Below are 18,073 nucleotides of genomic sequence, written 5' to 3' on the forward strand. Positions count from 1 at the left end.
CGCATGCACTGGAACACATGCTAAATGGAAACACAAGTATCTGCACGCATGCACGCATCATTTTTTTTCATGGGCACAGGTGCAGACATGGGGGGAAAAAAAAGCTACACTCTGGATTTTGAAAAATGGTCTCCCTGCTGCAACGAGCTGGAGGAGTCACGCAGTTCAGAGTAACCCAGATGTGACAAGAAAAGGACTTTCACTTCTGCCTTCTGATTAGTCAGCAGGGTCTCTGTGGTTCCTCCCAACATCCTTCCCTCTCCTTCCCCCCAATCCACACAAACATAGAAAGAACTAAAGAAAGAAGCCTCCGATCCTCAGACCAAATCCCTTTTACACTGGTCTGCCTCCGAGGTAGAAACTGCCTCACTGGACTCTTTCCTTATTTTCTCATTCCCCTCTCTCTCTTTCTAGTCCAAGGCGTTCATTTATCAGGGAGCGAAGGCGCTCATCCAGAGGCTCCAACATCCAGGCTTGGTTTAATGGAGGGGAAAATGCCATTGTTCCATGTTCCTGTTTCGCTCAGGGTACGAAAACACCGCTTCCCCACATCCACTTCTGCATCGCAGCCATACTTCAGAGCCAAGCAAAGCACAGACATGTAAAAATAGACCTGCCACCCAAAGTAAGCGAAGTAACACAAATGGCCATAAGCTATGCAGCAGCCCAACATGTATGAATTTATTCAAATGAGCCGACAAAAAGGAAAATATACACCCGCTGTGTATTTATGCTCCTGTCAAACGTGCGCACAAATCATCCTCACAGGGCTCAGGAACAGGCAGCCCACCCATTTGTGTTATGGCGTCTCATTTGACCCTTGCCCTGCCCTTTGTGTCTTTGCTAATTGCTTGTGTTTTATTCTCAGACATCCTGAAAAACAGACGGGAGCCGGCGGCCACTCGGGCGAGCCTCAGGTACCGAGGGTGAGGGAGATGAACCTTCCAACTATTTCTGTGTCAAAGATTAGGAAACAGTTCTTACAGTTCAGCTCTACCGACAGACACAGAGAGTCTAACATATGTTTCTGAGCTATTTTGCCAAACCTCTCACAGTCTGGCTCATATTTAAATATAGATGAGCGCTCCCCCCCCTGCTTTAATAAAGTCCTATCACAACAGAGCAGAATGGACAACAACAGATGGGAAACGTGGGTAGCGGGAAGAGCGTCTGGTTTTATCAGGACTGTGCAAGACTCAACCAATTCTTGATTAAGACCTCAAATAGTTAAGGACAGAACTTGGAGACAAAATAAAAACCCCAGCGAGGACGGCAATCATCTCAATCTCAGAGAACTAGGGTCTCGGTGTGACTAGATAGGTGACGGTGTCGCTGATGGTGTGGAAGGACTGATAGGGAGGATTAGAGAGATAAGCTGTAAACATTTCACTGTTCTTTTGTGGCATTGTTCTGCAGATAGTGACGGCTCACTGCCCACTCGAACTGCTGATTCATGGTGGCACACTCGCAGACTAGAGGCTTTTCAAAATGCAAAGAGAGAGACACACACATACATCACAAGTTGTGCATGCTTGTGCAGATCAAAGCTGTTTCAGTGGACACCACAGATGGTCTGGATTGTGACTAAATGTTTGGCTTGAGTAGCGTACCACAGATGGGTGATATCCTCAAAATTAACAGGGTCTGTCGAGCAATATTCTCAACATGAGGTTGTGTATGTGTGTGTTTTTTGTGTTTGCGTCTACCGAGGTGTTTTTACAGGATTGCGTATACTCACGGTGACAAGTAGCTCATTCTCGTTGGAGCTCAGCAGTCCGTTGATAGTGCAGTGGAACAGCTGGTCATTATGGAAGCTGATGTTACAGGGATAGGAGCCAATCATGACCGAGTATTCCTCCGGCACCAGTTCCAGATCGCTCGGCCCTTTCTGTGCCAGAAATGAACAAAAACAGCCGTCAGCCGGTCAGCGGTAAGAGACCAGAGGGGCCCGCTTTGAACAGGCGCAGATAACATTCATACAGAACAGAGAACAAAGCAGCTACGAGCCATACATACTGTACGAGCACTTACACTCTCGTATACACTCGCAAATCTACAGGAATAGAAGCGGAGCCGTGGCAGGCCTGTCACGCAGCTGTCGCGCAGAGGAAGCCAGCCGAAAACCTATCCAGTTTGGGCTAGAGTTCACCTTAAAGCAGCAAACATTCCTGCTGCCTCTCTCACACGGCCAGGCAAGTTTTTCTACAAACAAACTTGCTGACAGTCATTCCTGCTGGTACCCAAAATAACATTCTCAGGGCTTCTTACAGGAGCCTGTCGGAATAAGCTGAATGGGCCTCTTTTGCCAATCCGGCTCTGGCCTGCGTCAATCCTATAGCTGCTAAGAGCAGGGGCTCCCAAGGGATCCACAGAAGACCCTGATCATGTCGCTGTGATGTCATTGAGGTAATGAAAGCTTAGGCTTTGACGAGGCAAATCTAAAATAGAAAGCCTGCGTTACTAACTGGGGGCACGGACTTTAAAAGACAAACAGAGGGTTCAATTAAAACTGCATTACGTGGACTTATGTACGGGGACGCTATCGTAGCAATATCATTTGTGGAGAATGGACTGTATCTCAATTCCGTGTGTGAATAATCAAATGTGTTAATGTGTAAATAATCTGGGAAAATGGTTGCTGAGATTTGCAAATTCATACAGGCTATGATGTTAGTGTATTCAGATTTGTATACGAGTAAAAAGATCTGTGTCCTGAGATCTGTACGTGTCGACGAATCTATAAATACGTACTTAGATATTAGCGGCTGAAAGCGTTTTGAGAGCTTGAGATACAGAAAAGTCTTAAAGTACAACTCAGACATGCCTCAGAGTTGGCTGTCATTTTATACATGATTCTTTTTGAACACTTCTGCCGGGATAGATCTGAAAATGTGCATGGGGATTTGTCTGTATCCACGTCTTTCCACAATGTTTTTTCACCCTAAACTGAGGTATGGCAGTACATATGATAAGTTGGAATTGATACATAGAAGATTAGACAGGAGGCAAAGGGATGACACGCAAGCAAGGCAAGCATTATTTGTCACTTTACTTTTCTCATAGCATTTGTTCAAAAACAAACAAAAAAACAAGCTGAAAAGGCATGATGGCTGCTGTCAATAACCTTATACTCATACTAGAAAATAAAACACAGGATGTCTTGGCCTTTGCTGCTTTATTTTCTTTAGATGCCCTAACTATGTGCAACATTAAATTGCTGGAATACTCCTTTAAATGTCAGCAGCATCAAGTATCATACTTAAGGCAAATCTCATTTTAGCAAGTCTCCAAATTTAAATTGCATGAAAGTATTTCAAAGGGCAGTCATATTATTCTTGGAAGGAACATTTTGGTTCATAACAGCTATGATAACCTAGTGCTCCCCAGAGGGATTAGTGATGTCTGGAAACACAGCAACATTTCTAAAGCATTTTATTTTGAACAGGCAGTAAGTCCATATTTGAAATAGATCCAAATTGTTCTGGGCTGACCTGAGGTTTTATCTAGGACTTCTCTGGTCATTCAGCTGCTTGTATTTCTTTTACCGTCTTATTTTCATTTGCCGATGTTGCAGCATTCACACATCTCTGCATTAACTCTGAATAAATAATGTTGTTTTTGCCAATTAGAATACTGCTGAAAACTATAACAGGACAGTATTTTTTAGAAAACTGTAATTTCCCTTTAACATGAGAATGATAAATATGAGGAAGTGTTTGCGTTTGTGTATGTTTATCCCCAGTGTGCTTCCTTGCTTTGATTACACCCTCAGGGCCCTGTCCTGTCCCCACTGCAGGATGCCACCCCCTGGGTCTCTGTCAACAAATACTTCCTAACATAGACAAAACACACACACACACACGCATGCATACACACATCTAATACAAACATAAAGACACAAAAAGACACATCGAACTGGCATGGAAGACGTATAGTAAAATACACTGAATTACTCCCATACTGTGTACAACACAGAATTTCACACTTAACAGTCATCAGTCCAACAAAATGAAATCTAATGGCCAAAACAGGATGAAGGGAAACAGAACCCACCCACATTCCAGCTCAGCTTCCTAATAAAGGATCTGGCTCACTAACAAACTCCCTATTAAACTAACACACTCAATCGCTCTCCAGCCTCTCGCCCACATTCAGGTCCACTACATGGGAATCCACCTTCCTTCAAAAAAACAGGAAACAGCAGATGAGTCGCCCATGGAGATCGGCTGAGGCAGCGACTCCTGCAAGGGCCTCATCTGACACACACACACACACACACACACACACAGACACACAAAGAGGAAGCCGATTAGGCTCTAACTTCCCCGTCTGTAATGTTAGCATGTGCGTGTCGTACGGTGCCACAGCCGTTGGCCCTTCAGGGTGATGAGCGCAGGCCCGGCAGGTGCTCAGATCAGCCGGAACATAGGAACATAGGAACATAGGACCACCCGCTGAGTTGCCATCACGCCTCCCCCCCCCACCGTCAGACACCCGACAGGACTCAACACCTTTGATGTGTTTTATGTGCCTGTGGATTGTGTGAATATGAATAAAGGAACGTTCAGCCCTGTCTGCTGTTCACAGTGGGGGGAGTCGGGTTACAGCAGCGCTGGCTTTTGGAGTCAAGCAACACGCAACCTTTAAAAAAAAAAAAATCCCCTCACTTGTTCTTTGCAGGGTTTGAGTCGAGGTGTGTGAAAGCTGAGATGACGGACGGCCAGCGTTGATGATGACACTGTCGTCATCTCTGACTGCTTCATGAACAAACGACTAACGACAGCTTCATCTTGAACTGCACTTTGTGTTTAGTGCCTAAGTTTAGTTTTTTTACCACTGCACAAACTACTCCACACATTTCTATTAAATTTGATTAATGCATAATCAATAAAACAGCGGTATTCCCATCAGCAGCAGGTGGACAACAACACTGAGACTGACGGGAGAGTTTTCTAGTGGAAGGAATACGGATATTTACTTGACCTATCAGCAAACCAACACATCAGTGAAGCACTAATCTGAACTTCCTGTGTCAGCGGGGTCACTCACATTGATGATGAGCGTCAGTGGCTCTCCAGGGTGGTGTTTGATCAGCTTCTCCTTGCTGACGGTGAAGAACTGAGGGTCCTCCACGTACTCCAACTGGAAGTGACCCTTATGAGGCTCCCCTTCCTCGTCTTCTGGCTCGTCGTCATAGGAGAAGGGGTTATCTCCGGTGTAGAGGACTCCGTTCAGGAGGAACTGCACCGTGGTCTGCTGGGACTGGCTGGACGCCAAGGACAGGCAGGTGATGGTGGAGGGGGGGAACACTGTGCAGCCCTGCAGAGGGAGAAAAACAAGGCAGCTTTGAGAAAATCATTTTATACCCTTTTCATTCACCCTTCAGATGGTTGATAAAATGAGGCAGGGGCAAACAGAAAGCTTGGCTTTGTGCGAGGAAAACAAAACCTGCCTAGTAAGCTGGAAACCTCTAAAGGTCACTCAAACATTCTGTACAAAACCAAAGTATAAAGATTACAGCAGTTGCATGGAGGGTTAGTTGCTCGGCTATTTCTAGGCAGGGATGACTTCTTGACACAAATCTGATGAGCCATTTTCCTAAAAACTTTCCTTTACGGTTTTATGAGAGTTAGACATCTTAAACACGTATATTTTATTTTGTTTTATATAATTATAAAATCCCACATATTTGCATATACAATTCAAAGGGTTTTATCAAGTAAAAAAGCTGATTACTCACTGTTTCTCCGAGTCCAAGCACCTGCATGGTCACACTTTGCACCAGATTAAAACCCTGGCCAGTAACTGTGATGGTCCTGCCACCACTGGGACAAACACACATAAATATGCACGAGTCACATCTCAGCCATGATAAAAAAAACATGTCACACTCATACTTCTATGCAAATAGGGCTCCATATAATAATGCAAAGCAGTTTGACAGTTTGAAAAAATCTGCAAACACGTTATCAAAGACGCCTCTTGTCTCACACTCTGTGCTATTTAGAGCACAACAGAAAAGATGCTGCACATCAGGATTACATTACAGTTATGACTCAAGTCAGAGACTCTCTGGAAACAGCCAGCTTGAGGTGTTGAGGACAGTTTAATGCTTGTGGTGTTTCTGGCAGTTTACGTACCTGAGGTAACTCTTTTTGGGGTGGATGAAGCTGATGGTGGGGTTCTTCTCGTAAGTGTATGTGGCGCTGAGCTCCGCACTCTGACAGGGAAGGTTTTCAAACTCTACGCACAGCGACACTGACTCGGTGAACGCCTGCAAGGCTGGAGGCATCGTGCACTCAATGCTCTCGTCCATTTTCCTAAAGAAAAAAAAGGCAAACATTGTAATCACACATGTTGTGATGTTTATAAGTTATAAATACAAAACAAAAGTTTCCACTTAGAATCAAATTTTTGTTTAATACATCTTGATGAATTTAACACAAATACTGCTTCGGAATAAGCTCGACTACATTGAGTAGAGCTGCTGGCTTTAAACCAGACAGTTTGGAGTTCGACACCAGTCACACAAATGATGAATTAAGGCCTGGGATGAATTCTTTGTTTTCAAGCCGCATATTTTGAACTGAATAATAAGTCTCAAGCAGGTCTTGCAGCACAGCTTGAATAAATAGCTGTAGTTACAGCAATTGGTACCAGTCATGTAAAAACACTATGAAAGCAAATAAGGTTTTTAAATTATGGGTAATTTAAAGCTCAGTACAAAGACTTTAAGACCTCTCTTTAATGTGCCTGAAAGAAGAAGAAAACACAGTGACTCTGACTACACGCATTTAGAAATGACTCATACTCACTCTGTGATGGTGCATTCCAGTGTGTTGTTGACCTTGACTCTGACCTGGGAACCAATGTCCAGGTGTTCCCCCCTGATGGTCACCCTGGTTCCCCCAGCACGAGAGCCCTTCTTCGGCTCCAAGGACAGCAGCTTTGGAACCTGAGCACAGACACAGCACAAAACAAGACATCACACTCGGCCCTAAATATCTTGCAGCTCCTGTCACTGCGACACCAAGGCTTCCATAAACTGTGTTGTGTTTATTTATGATGCTTGCTACCAAATAATATCCTTCCATCCTGCTTTGAGGTTCAGATATCTCATCTTTACAGATTGTCTGAGACAGCTGCTGACTATAACAGTAAATGAGTGAAGAAAACTGTGAAGACAGCCCACGCTGCAGAATGTCAAAGTGCTGCTGGAGCCCAGGCCTTCAGGCCCGAGCTTGCAGGACAGCTATGCTGCGGGTGAGAAGCAATAGTGTTCATGCATCCACATGAAAAACTGCATGCCCCTGCAGTCATATATGCACATGCAGACAGATATACAGCGCACACATACAGAGGCTCTTCACGCAAAGATGAATAGTCCTGTCCAGCTCTCCCGCTACCAGCATCAGCATCCCCATTCTTTCTGAACTTTCTATCCCCGCCATGAACCTCGCCTCAAGGGAAACCTCTTATCCTCACTGACAGGATTCACTTCCTTAGCATGCACGGATGGAGGAGACCTATTGTGTGTTTGTGTGCCAGAGTGGGCGTAAGGAGGCAGATGTTTCCGTATAAAGGTTTGAGGAAGGAGATTCGGCAGAGGCACATATCCTGTCTCCCAAAACTGTTTTCCCTTTCTCCCACATCTTCCCCTCAGAGCCCAGCGGTGGAAACCTCTCTCACACTGAGCATCTCAGGGTTTGGATAAGGAAGCCCAAGAGGAGCTCCCACAACACCCCAGCATAATGTTTGTTGTTCTTGATTTTTCTTGGTCCTCATGTATCAAGGAGGGCTTCAAGACCGGGTGATTTCTCTGCGGGATGACTCACAGACAGAGCCGCTGACTTTTCCAGCGCTACATTATGAAAAACTCTTTGTCTATAAACAATAGAAACAAAGCGCTTGCATGGGTATTTCCACTGACGGAATACTCTTAATCCAATGGGAGACTGTGTGGGTTGAGGTCAGTTAACACAATGCTGGCTAGTTTGCTGTGACCACTGATGGATTCAGAGCAAGGGGGACATTCCAACTATCGCCATATTTGTTTTTGCTGGCAGCGAGTGCCAAATGACAATGCTGCTTAGTGAACGTTAGAAGATTCCCACACACTCACATTCCTCGGAATCATAAAATGCATCTGTTAACACTCAATTGAGACATTTGGGTTTCCCAGCAGGGAGCGAGAAACAGGAGAGCTTAGAAGAAGAAGAAGAAGAATGTGTAGGGAGAGGCAAGAAGAGCAGAAAGCAAAGATCAGCAGGAGGGTCGATGTCTGGAGGAGACTCACCAAGTAAGAGAAGCTCTCCTTTGAAGCCCCCTCTCCGCTCTGATCCACCTCCACTTGGACGATGTCCGTCCTGTCTTGATCGGACCACCCAGTGACACACACCAGCCTGGGGAGTTCAAAATGAATGTGACCTCCTTGTTTGGTCGTCTTAACACCACAATCAAATATCAGTTAATACAAAAACAACAACAACGACAGCGGATAAGAAAACTCAGAAATGCAGCTCGTAACTTTTATTGAATAAATTAATTTAAACAAGGAATTGCTCGACACAAATTGCAAGTGAGAGGAACCAATATGAAGAGGCTGGATGGCGACTGCTAAACAGAGGCACATAATTAAACCGGGAGAATGGTGCTTATGAACTAATTCATCAAACCATATTGCATTTACATATGGAATCTAATAAAGCTTTGAGATATCAGATATTAGGAGATGTAAAGTTCAAAGCTCCTCAGACCAGCTGTGTCTAACCACAGAGGAGATTAAGGAGCTGCCGAGGCTTGTTCCCTTTGCCTCCTGGCTGCGATTAAGCCTTGTGTCATCAGTGCACGCTCTGCAGGGACGTCTCGTATTAACGACACATCGGTGTACCGAGGCGGAGGGCTCTACTGTTCCGGGGCCTCACCGGGATAAATATACTAGGGGGGGAACACAACCTTTATCACCTCCCATGATTCCCTCGCAGCCTGACACCCCGTCGGTTTATTTAGTCAGGTGCCTGCTGCTACATGGTTATAAATTCTCAGCTAGAGATCGGATGATTGACAGAGGAGTAGCGGGGAATTTTCGTAAGCGGAGGACGTGTGTTTTATGTAGGAGGACCTGGCAGGACATATGATGAGACGAGACTGGACTGGACAGATTTGAGGCAGGTTGGGTTCAAACTGAGACCAGGGAGAAAGCTTCATCTACAGTTGCTCTTAAATGTCAGGCCTGATTCTACACACACACCGACTCTGAGCGAAGCCAAACCCAAAACCACTGCTGAATTTAATGAGCCCCATTAAATCACGGATTCTCTTTATACGTCTGAATGGCTGTTCAAAAATATTCAAAACATAAACTGCATTAGTGTGTTGAAATGTGCTGGCATTCCTGATCATTAATTACAGGAGCATCAGGTAAAGAATCTAATTGCATTCAAATTACACCCCTGTCAATTCAGTGTGACGAGCGCAGACGTGCACCTGTTAGAAGAAAATGCATCTTTCCACATGCTTTGATTGAGGGAAGAGAAAAGGAAATGGAACTGAAACGTGAATTCAAAGAAATCTGAGCCAGAGTCGGGTTTAACCTTGAGGGCTACCACAGGGCAAAGTGAGGAATCAGGCTGAGGATCAAACCGTTATCAAAACAAAACATCATATCAAATGGTTTCTGCTATTGAACAATCATATTGGGAATTATTCTGTGGGAAAGAAAACATAAAACACAATATTTTTTGAAGAGCATGACCAAAGGCTTCTCAGCAGATAAAAGCTACGTGTGAAGTCTGTTGCATTTCAACTGTACAAGTGCTGGGCTCTTTGTGTATTTCAATTAGAGACCGATTAAAAATGATAAATTCATTGGATGTTTTGCTAAATCTGACACTGGTTGCACAGGTCTGATGGTGATATTATAGTTTCCTTCACATACAATCCACAGTCACAAGCCTCCCACATTTAGTTTATAGATGTGTACAGTTGAAAACCTGCATTCAAATATGAAAACATGCTAAAACACTTCTGTGTCTGTAATCATCTCATTTGTTTGAATGGATAAATGTGGGGGTCTTTGCTGATTCCAGTTAAGCAGGACACATTTCTTATGTGATATATGATCTGTTTCGTAGACATAGGGTCTATTTTCTTGTCCAGTGCTGTAGCAAACAGATACTATAATGGTGCTATGTCCAGTGGCCTTTCCAGGAAACCGAGAGTTAGGTTGTGTACCTCCTTCCAGATGTGTTGTGGTTTTCTAGATTCCCAGAAACATTCTCAGGCCTTTTTTGTTTCTTTTTGAATGTGACATCTGTTTTATGAGACTCTTCCAGACACGTTCACCCCGGTGTATGTAAGCAGTGTGTGATGTTGATGCAGTGTGATCCCTGTCAAAAGGAGATGCAGACTCTCAGTAGGAACAGACAGGGCCTGGACTGACCCCTGCTCCGAGCACATTCCAGCCCAGCCCCTCTGTGGAGATATTATGGGTTTCAGAGGGCGATATTTTGGCTACAACTCTGAGATGTCTTAGATCATTTCCCTTGAGTTGGTGATGAGGATCATCAACAATCAAGTCTGCGTGTTTTGATGTGAGAGTCGTCTGGGTTCTGCTAATTGCAGAGGGGGCTAAGGCCACTCGAGGGTCATATCAAAATGATAGGGAGGGCAGCAGAGAAGTACTTCAGTAAATGAGCTGTGCCTTCCCTGACTGTGCCATTAATTAAAATGTTGACAGCCAGTGAGTGGAGCACCGTCTCTCCAGAGCTGCAGGTTTTTCCTTTTACACCCAGATGTCAACTTTGACCTCCCAGCACACGAGCAGACACCTGTCTCAACAGACCCAGTCAATGAGGTCACATGTGCAGGTGTGCGTGTGTGTGTGTGTGTGTGTGACTTTTCTGTAAGAGCCAGTTTGAATTGAAATGTTCCGAATGAGCATATTTTTGGGAAACAAATTAATAATTTCCTCATTTCAAGTTTCAAGGATGTGAAATATATTTGTGTTTAGACTTTATTCTCTAAATTAGGTTTCAACTACAGTAACATTAAATATAAGATTGTTAAATACATTTACAAATTCCAGGTTGTAAATGCAAAGTGTTTGAGTCCATGGGATGCAAATAGGATCAAAAGTAATTAAATCAATCAAAGAGGTCCCCACAAGAATAGCAGTAGGAAAGTGTACTAGTGTTAGTGCATATGTGCGTGCGTGCCTGCAAGTCAAATGTGCTGACACTGCCGGATGCACTGACGTGTGATGATTTGTCAGTTGCACTTCAAGCGATGTGGGTATGCGTCGCTGTCATAACAACCGACCTCAGCAGCCAATGAGGAGTGACGACACAAGCTGAGATCACCGAGGGAGTGAAATGTGATTCGCTGTTTTGGCCGTGCGTTGGGGGGGGGGGAATGTGTCAAGCAGCTTGAGTGACAGGTGAGACCCACAGCTCTCCCTCGAACTGGTCCTAATACAATGACTGGCTTCAGTGGAGCAAGACCAGATAAACAGTTCCAGTCGGGGGAACGTTACAGATACTGAATGGAAGTTTGGGTGTAATTGTAGAGTTACTGACTTCCACCCAGCTCTGTGTTATCCCAGAATCAAAGCGGGGTCCTGCTGTCTCCATGGTGATAGTGTGATGGTCCCTGAGCTACGGCGAGACGGCAATGGAGTCATTTAAATTGAGAAGTGTGCTGCATAATAATATTTGTGAAAATTAGCCTCATGAATACATGCAAACTAAACTATGCAGCAGGGATGTTTCCACCCTCAAAACATGATATTGTCAGGACGTGGCAGACTTGTGGATTCTTATGATCTGTGATGGTGATTTGTCGGAGGATGTTTAGTAATCAAAATAATGGTAGCTTTCATTTACATGAAAGGTTTTACATTACAAACTGAAACATATCATTGGCTCATATGGCTGCTTTTATGGACAAATTTATAAAGTGGATTCAAAACACTCTACACTACAAATTATATTCACACACATAATAATACAGTTCAGTGTCTCGCCCTAGGAGTCGGTCTCTTCAACATATGGACTGGAGGAGCCAGGAATCGAACCATCAAACTTATGGTCAGTGGACAACCACCTCTACCACAGCCTGAGCCACAGCTGCTTGAAGGCTAAGGTGTCTATTCTCTTTTTCTGGTCTGTTATGTTTGTATGCAGCAACACTCCTAAAGATATCGTTAAAAACAGATTTCAATGTCAATGTCATAGAACAAGGTCATTGCTTTAAAGAGTGCATATGTGTGTGTGTGTGTGTGTGTGTGTGTGTGTGTGTGTGTGTGTGTGTGTGTGTGTGTGATTTGTCCCTGCTTGCATCTATATGTTAAACTTTCTATTTACCTCATCACTGCCCATCTTGAATAGATATCATTGACAATAGAGATATTGTATCTCAGTGGAACCTTCCTGATAAATTCAAGGAAAAATAAAATAAACAAAACATTTAAATAACGCTAATGCGTAATCTTGTTTGAGCTCTTTGAATATTTTATAACACAGGTACTATATTTTTGCTGCAGTTGTGTAGTTTAGACTTTTTAAACCAATAGCGCGGTTCCCAGTTAGAAAAGGATTTCAGTGAGGTACAGATAACTAACCTAATATTTATTGTTTAATGTTGTCGGTCACATAGCAGTTCACTGTTCTTTCTGATATGAGTTCTGGTTTCAAACTCTGCTCATGACTGGGATGTCTTGTACATGTCAGGATTTTTTTTTACAGTAATAAATCTTTAATTCGCTTGCTCTGCCTGCCGTCCACCTGATCACTCACCTGCTTGAAAGCATGTCAGGTTACCACGACAACGTGATTGTGTCAGCTATCATCTCCCCAGTCCTAGCTGCTGCGTAGCTGCATATTTTAAATATAAATGATGTACCTGACAATCTGTTATTTCTTCTGTCTTGTCATTTTGACAATGTAGATGATGTAAAAAATGAAGAAAAAAGAGTTGCCATAGTGGGACTAGTTTGTGAATCATAATTCAGACACACATGTTTGTATTACTTACCGAACAGAGACAGAGTAGAACTGGGGTAGGAGATCACAAGGCACATCTCCAATAGAGACCTTCACTGCTCCAGCCCTCCGGCCCAGGTTCCTCCCTTCTATCGTCAGCAAGGTGCCTCCTTCCAGAGGACCGTTCAGAGGGGAGATCTGACAGAGACACAGTGAGGTGATAAGCAGCGAGAAAGAAAAGATCTCAAAAGTAGATTACCTCCCTAAAAGATCCTTCTAATGATGCCAATGAACATGACAGAGAATTAAGGGATTGGCGATGCTTTATCTGATGCTGACATGGAGTGGGGCAGACAGAGAGAGATAAGGACAAGTGTTCTCCGGCTGAAGACTGAGATCTAATTGAATAGACACACGGTTTAGGTATATGCACACATAATGTAGAGTCTTAACCATGTCAGTCTGAGACTCTTCAGCTTCTAATCCTCCACAGCACATGCAAATAAAGAGCGGCCCGAGAGCCCTCTTCACACCCCACAAGAGACGAGCAGAGTGAGAGAGTGACGGCTGGAGAGGCGAGGTGGAGAGCACAGCGGTAAGGTGGATGAGTGTGGAGGCAATTTAGGGAACTGAGTGCCAGGAGCGGAGCGAATGCTGATGGCGGTGGAGAGAGAGAGCAAGGCGAATTAATGCAGTTTCATTCCCTTTCATCTGTTTTCCTGTGTCTGCCTCGTTGAATTCCTCGGCCCTATTTCTGTTGTTGTTTAGAGGCGTACTCTCACGCACCATTTCAGCCCTCGTCTCCGGTCTCTTAACTTTCCATTCAGACGCCACGGAGAGAAAAGGAGAGGACTGTCACCTCTTCCATCACCGAGGAAACACGGCTTCGAAAGATAGCATCTCCGGCGCCCAGACAGAAGCTATCTGCCATCATCTTGCCACTGTAGCATAGCAAGTCCAACGTGCTTTTTTTCGAATGACCCCCCCTCTGGCTGAGCTCAGGTCACTGTGACCCCCTCGGTGTTATTATCCTGGCTCTGGCTCTATCAGAGACCGAGCTTGAGAATGAAAACAGCCCTTCTGTTTGGTCTAGGGGAGAGGACAAGGTTTGGCTCTGCATCCAGATAGCTTGAAGCCCGTCAGAGTGACAGTGCAGATATATACACAATCTATTTCCCAGCTAAAAGTGGATGTGGTTAAATAGAGCAGGAGGGTATTATGTTTAATATCGTGTGAAAACAAACTGTTGGAAACTGACTCATTATTAAAAGTATTTCTTTGGGATCTACCCCACAGGAAATGATGTCAATGTTTTTGTGGTTATGTGAAGAATTTGGATAGTGTGGCCAATCAGTGCCGGCTTAAAGTGCACTGTACTACTCCAAAACCACATGCACACCTTCTCTCATTCACATGTAAAAACATGGATGTGTGAACACGCATGAACACATTCACGCTCCCACCCTCTCTACAGAGCTCGGCAATAAGCAGAGTTATTTATTATCACTATGCGTCTTATAGCACCTTGTGTGTCTCTGTGGGGCCGTTGAGCATCGACATCTACATCAGCCGTCATGCTGTTCATTTACACCTCTTACAAGTCTGAGAGTCTTGATTTACAGCACAAACTCTGCCAGGCCTGCAGAGAGATCACAGGGTGGGAATGTGCCTCCGTAGAAACCCTCCACTGGGGAGGTTAGCGGTTCTATTTAAACACATTCAAGGACTAAATTATTCTATATTCTTGTATGTTAAAAAACAAAATACCCAGATATGTAGGACTAATCTGCATGGGATAAATTACGTATCTGATAAACTCCATATGTTTTTCTTCTTTTTGTTGTGAGCAGATCGCTTTGAGGTCGGAGCTTTCATCTTCCTCTCCTCACTCCAGTTCCTTAGCATCACACTAATCAAGGAGGACGTGAGGACAAAAACAGGAAACGGCTTCTCACTGTACTTCGCCACCCTCTCTCTGTCGGACTAGCTCTCCATCCTCTCGCCCAGACCATTCATGTCTCACCCACATCCCTTTGTCTTTTCTCCTTTCATGTCATGGATTAACTTTATCCGGTACCTCCGGTTTTGGATCCTGACATATCTATAATCAATGTTTCTTTTCAAACAGTTGACAGCAAACACATGGGAATATAGAGCTGACAGAGATAATAACACCTTATTTGTATATTTCTATATTATATATATTAATATAAATGAAATCCTCCTCCATATTTCTAATATTGCAGAGCTAGCATCTTACATGTAGAGAGTTTGTTTGACAAAGCAGAGCCAGGAAACAATACTTCATTATCTAAACTATACACACAGTCACCAGGACTATAAAACAAAGAACCGCTGCGGAGTGTGTGTGTGTGTGAATGTTTATGGAGAGCGGGTTTTGCACTCAGGCTATAACCCCTGTGGATTCTCTGGGAAAACATGGCTGCCAAAGCATTGCATCACACACCCAGCAGAACCACAGCCCCACTATCCTTTCTGCAACTCATTCTCCTGAGAGAACCAGTGGGAGTGTGAGTGAGTTGGAGAGAAAGGGGGAGAGAGAGAGAGAGAAGGGAGAGAGAGAGAGGGGGGGAGAGAGAATTGCAATAGTCTGCCCACGCATACGGCATCTCAGCCCATCTAACTTCAGTCACGTAAGAAGTTAGACTCTCATCGAGCATCCTGTTAGTCACAGTGTGCTGACAGCTACAAAGAATGAGGGATAATCGTGAACGCTTCAATATGGCCTGTTTGTGTGATAGATTGTGGGCCTGTTTGTGTGTGTGTGTGTCACAGAGTGTTTGTGTGTCCACTTTGTTCTGCTTGCTCATTCTCGTGGGCTGACCAGGTTTTATCTACAGGATGTTGAGGCCGACTGGGTCTCATGTGAGCCGTGCTTCCCGTGAATGCCTACCGTGGCTCCGCTGGTATAAAGTTCGGCAGCAGGGAAAAAGAAAAGCCAACTCCGGTAATCGCGACGACTGTTTTTGACGTGACCGCAGTCAGATCATGTGAAAGATAAACACCCCTTAATTCCCTTTACCAGTCTGGTTTAGCTCTTGTTGTGACCACATATCTAAAATCCCTCATGGTTCTTATTTGCTTTCATTTAGTGTCTGTGGTTTTCTACACAGAAAACCCGACACATGTAGCTTTCATAGCCAAACCCAAACAGTTTAAACACGTACTGTAGTTACATGGGACAGAAGGTGTTACCCACGCTGTCCTGAGTGATTGCAGATCAACTGGGCTGCGTCCCCAGAGGCGCAGGGCTAAGTGAGTGTTAGTGTTATTACTGAGAGAACTGCTTTAATGAGACTATTCAAACCTTCTCCTCAGCAGCTGACAGTGGACAGACAGAGCATGGGGGCGCCGCATCATGTGAGGGACCCCATGATTCACCATTTTATGGCTTCAAAAGTTAGCCTGGAGGCTACAGGAAGGAGGTGTGTGTGTGTGTGTGGATGGGGTTATGAATGCAAACGTTTGTAGTCCACATTCATGGATGTTTAAGTTGAACCTTTGATCTTTACCTTGTGGATCTCAGGAGCCGGGCACTGGTCCTTGATTGGCTGGCAATCATCCCGCGGCCTGCAGCCGTTTTCACACCAGCCGCAAAGGTGGCCCTGGTCCTCGCGGCCCCAGCACTGGGAACAGTCGGAACTACCTACTCCACAGTTGTACACCTCCACTAGAAGGAGATGAGAGGTTGACGAGAGAGAAAGAGACAATCGCAGAATTATTGAAATGTGTTTTCCCTGTCTGACGTACTTAAAGTGCAGTAACTAAGGATATTGTAGTACGTTTTGCATAAAGAGTCTCATATGAGCCACATGGGCTGCCTGCTCTAAATAAACAGCACAAGTATTTGTGCGATGATATATTCATGGCTATAAAAAACCAAGCCAGGAAAAGAGACAGCTAGTGGAGGAGAACAAAGCCAGCGAGAAACAGATGATTGTGTACATGTTCCAATGTGCCTCCCAGTGAGAAGTCCCATTTGTAACGCCGCGTGTGCATATTGTGTGTGTGTGATAAAGAGTCTGTTGTTTCAGAATTCGATGACTATGCATGTTACGAAGCGACAATCGTGTCCGATAACAGCGCAGAGAGTCTGGCAGCTGCCCAGGGCCGTTGTTCACATGGCAGACACATGGACTGGGAACAGCACATCTGGAACTGGAGAAGGCGAGGGCTGGCTCGGAGCCGCACACTAGACAATCCGCCAAGTTCAACAACACGCACGGTACTTTTCATCGTCTCGCTGTTGTCATGGAGCTCAGATTGTATTTGCAACAATACAGATGGACATGGGTTGTAAGACGCATGGATGACACCTTAGACCGCGGCTCCCTATGCCCTACAATCATTATGTGTAATTAGACGGTGGGAGAATGCGATATTATGGCAAATTACTAGTTGTTGGTAAATGATGTGTTGTAATAGACAAACTACTATTATTGCAAGTGAAAGGCAGTGTAACAATGTTTGTCCCTGTAAGCGATCCTTTATTTTTTTACCAGGTGTAATCAAATCCACCAATCTCATCAGAAAATATCCGTGCACAGGTGAAAGGCACTCTGAGAGCGACGGTGGCAGCTTTGTCGGATTTTGTCTTGTTTTTGCGAGGGTCTATAATTACAGCGCAGGTACCAGAGAGCTGAGCGACCAGCTGAAGCGTAACAGATGGCAATTGTATTTTTCATCTGCTTTCTTTTTTACACATCTACAAAACCATGGGTGTAATGTCTAACCTTTCATGGGCTGTGGGCTGTCGATGAAAACATCCTCCCCCTGCTCACTGAAGAATCCTCTCCGCCTCAGATTGAGGTGGTAAACCTGACTCCTCTGGTTAGTGGACAGCTAAGTGAGCAGAAAGAAAAACAACTTACAAACAGGACTTAAACTTCAGAAGCTGGTCTTAAGTCAGACTTGGTCAATTCACTCACTAGTTATGAATCTTTGTCCACACTTACTGTAACTCCACTGCACTTGACAGTTGAGCTGTTGAGCCATTCGGCCGCATATCGCTGCTCCGTCCCAAAGTCACAGTCCAGCTCCTCCCCCTGCAATGCAAAGCACTTACTTTAAAT

General features: G+C 44.5%; 1 protein-coding gene across 1 annotated transcript in view; it reads right to left on the reverse strand.

Moving 5' to 3' along the window:
- plxnd1 (plexin D1) overlaps positions 1-18,073 on the reverse strand; it is a 62,535-nt gene that overhangs the window by 17,876 nt on the left and 26,586 nt on the right. The window contains exons 10-19 of the mRNA XM_061075220.1: positions 17,957-18,046; positions 17,735-17,843; positions 16,514-16,671; positions 13,033-13,178; positions 8,297-8,402; positions 6,816-6,955; positions 6,141-6,320; positions 5,741-5,825; positions 5,050-5,319; positions 1,739-1,888 (exon numbers count right to left, since the gene is read on the reverse strand). Coding sequence (XP_060931203.1) covers positions 1,739-1,888; positions 5,050-5,319; positions 5,741-5,825; positions 6,141-6,320; positions 6,816-6,955; positions 8,297-8,402; positions 13,033-13,178; positions 16,514-16,671; positions 17,735-17,843; positions 17,957-18,046 — 1,434 coding nt within the window. The remainder of the gene's footprint in view (positions 1-1,738; positions 1,889-5,049; positions 5,320-5,740; positions 5,826-6,140; positions 6,321-6,815; positions 6,956-8,296; positions 8,403-13,032; positions 13,179-16,513; positions 16,672-17,734; positions 17,844-17,956; positions 18,047-18,073) is intronic.

Source organism: Limanda limanda, chromosome 7 (assembly GCF_963576545.1).
Source record: "Limanda limanda chromosome 7, fLimLim1.1, whole genome shotgun sequence".
NCBI classification, from domain to species: Eukaryota; Metazoa; Chordata; class Actinopteri; order Pleuronectiformes; family Pleuronectidae; genus Limanda; species Limanda limanda.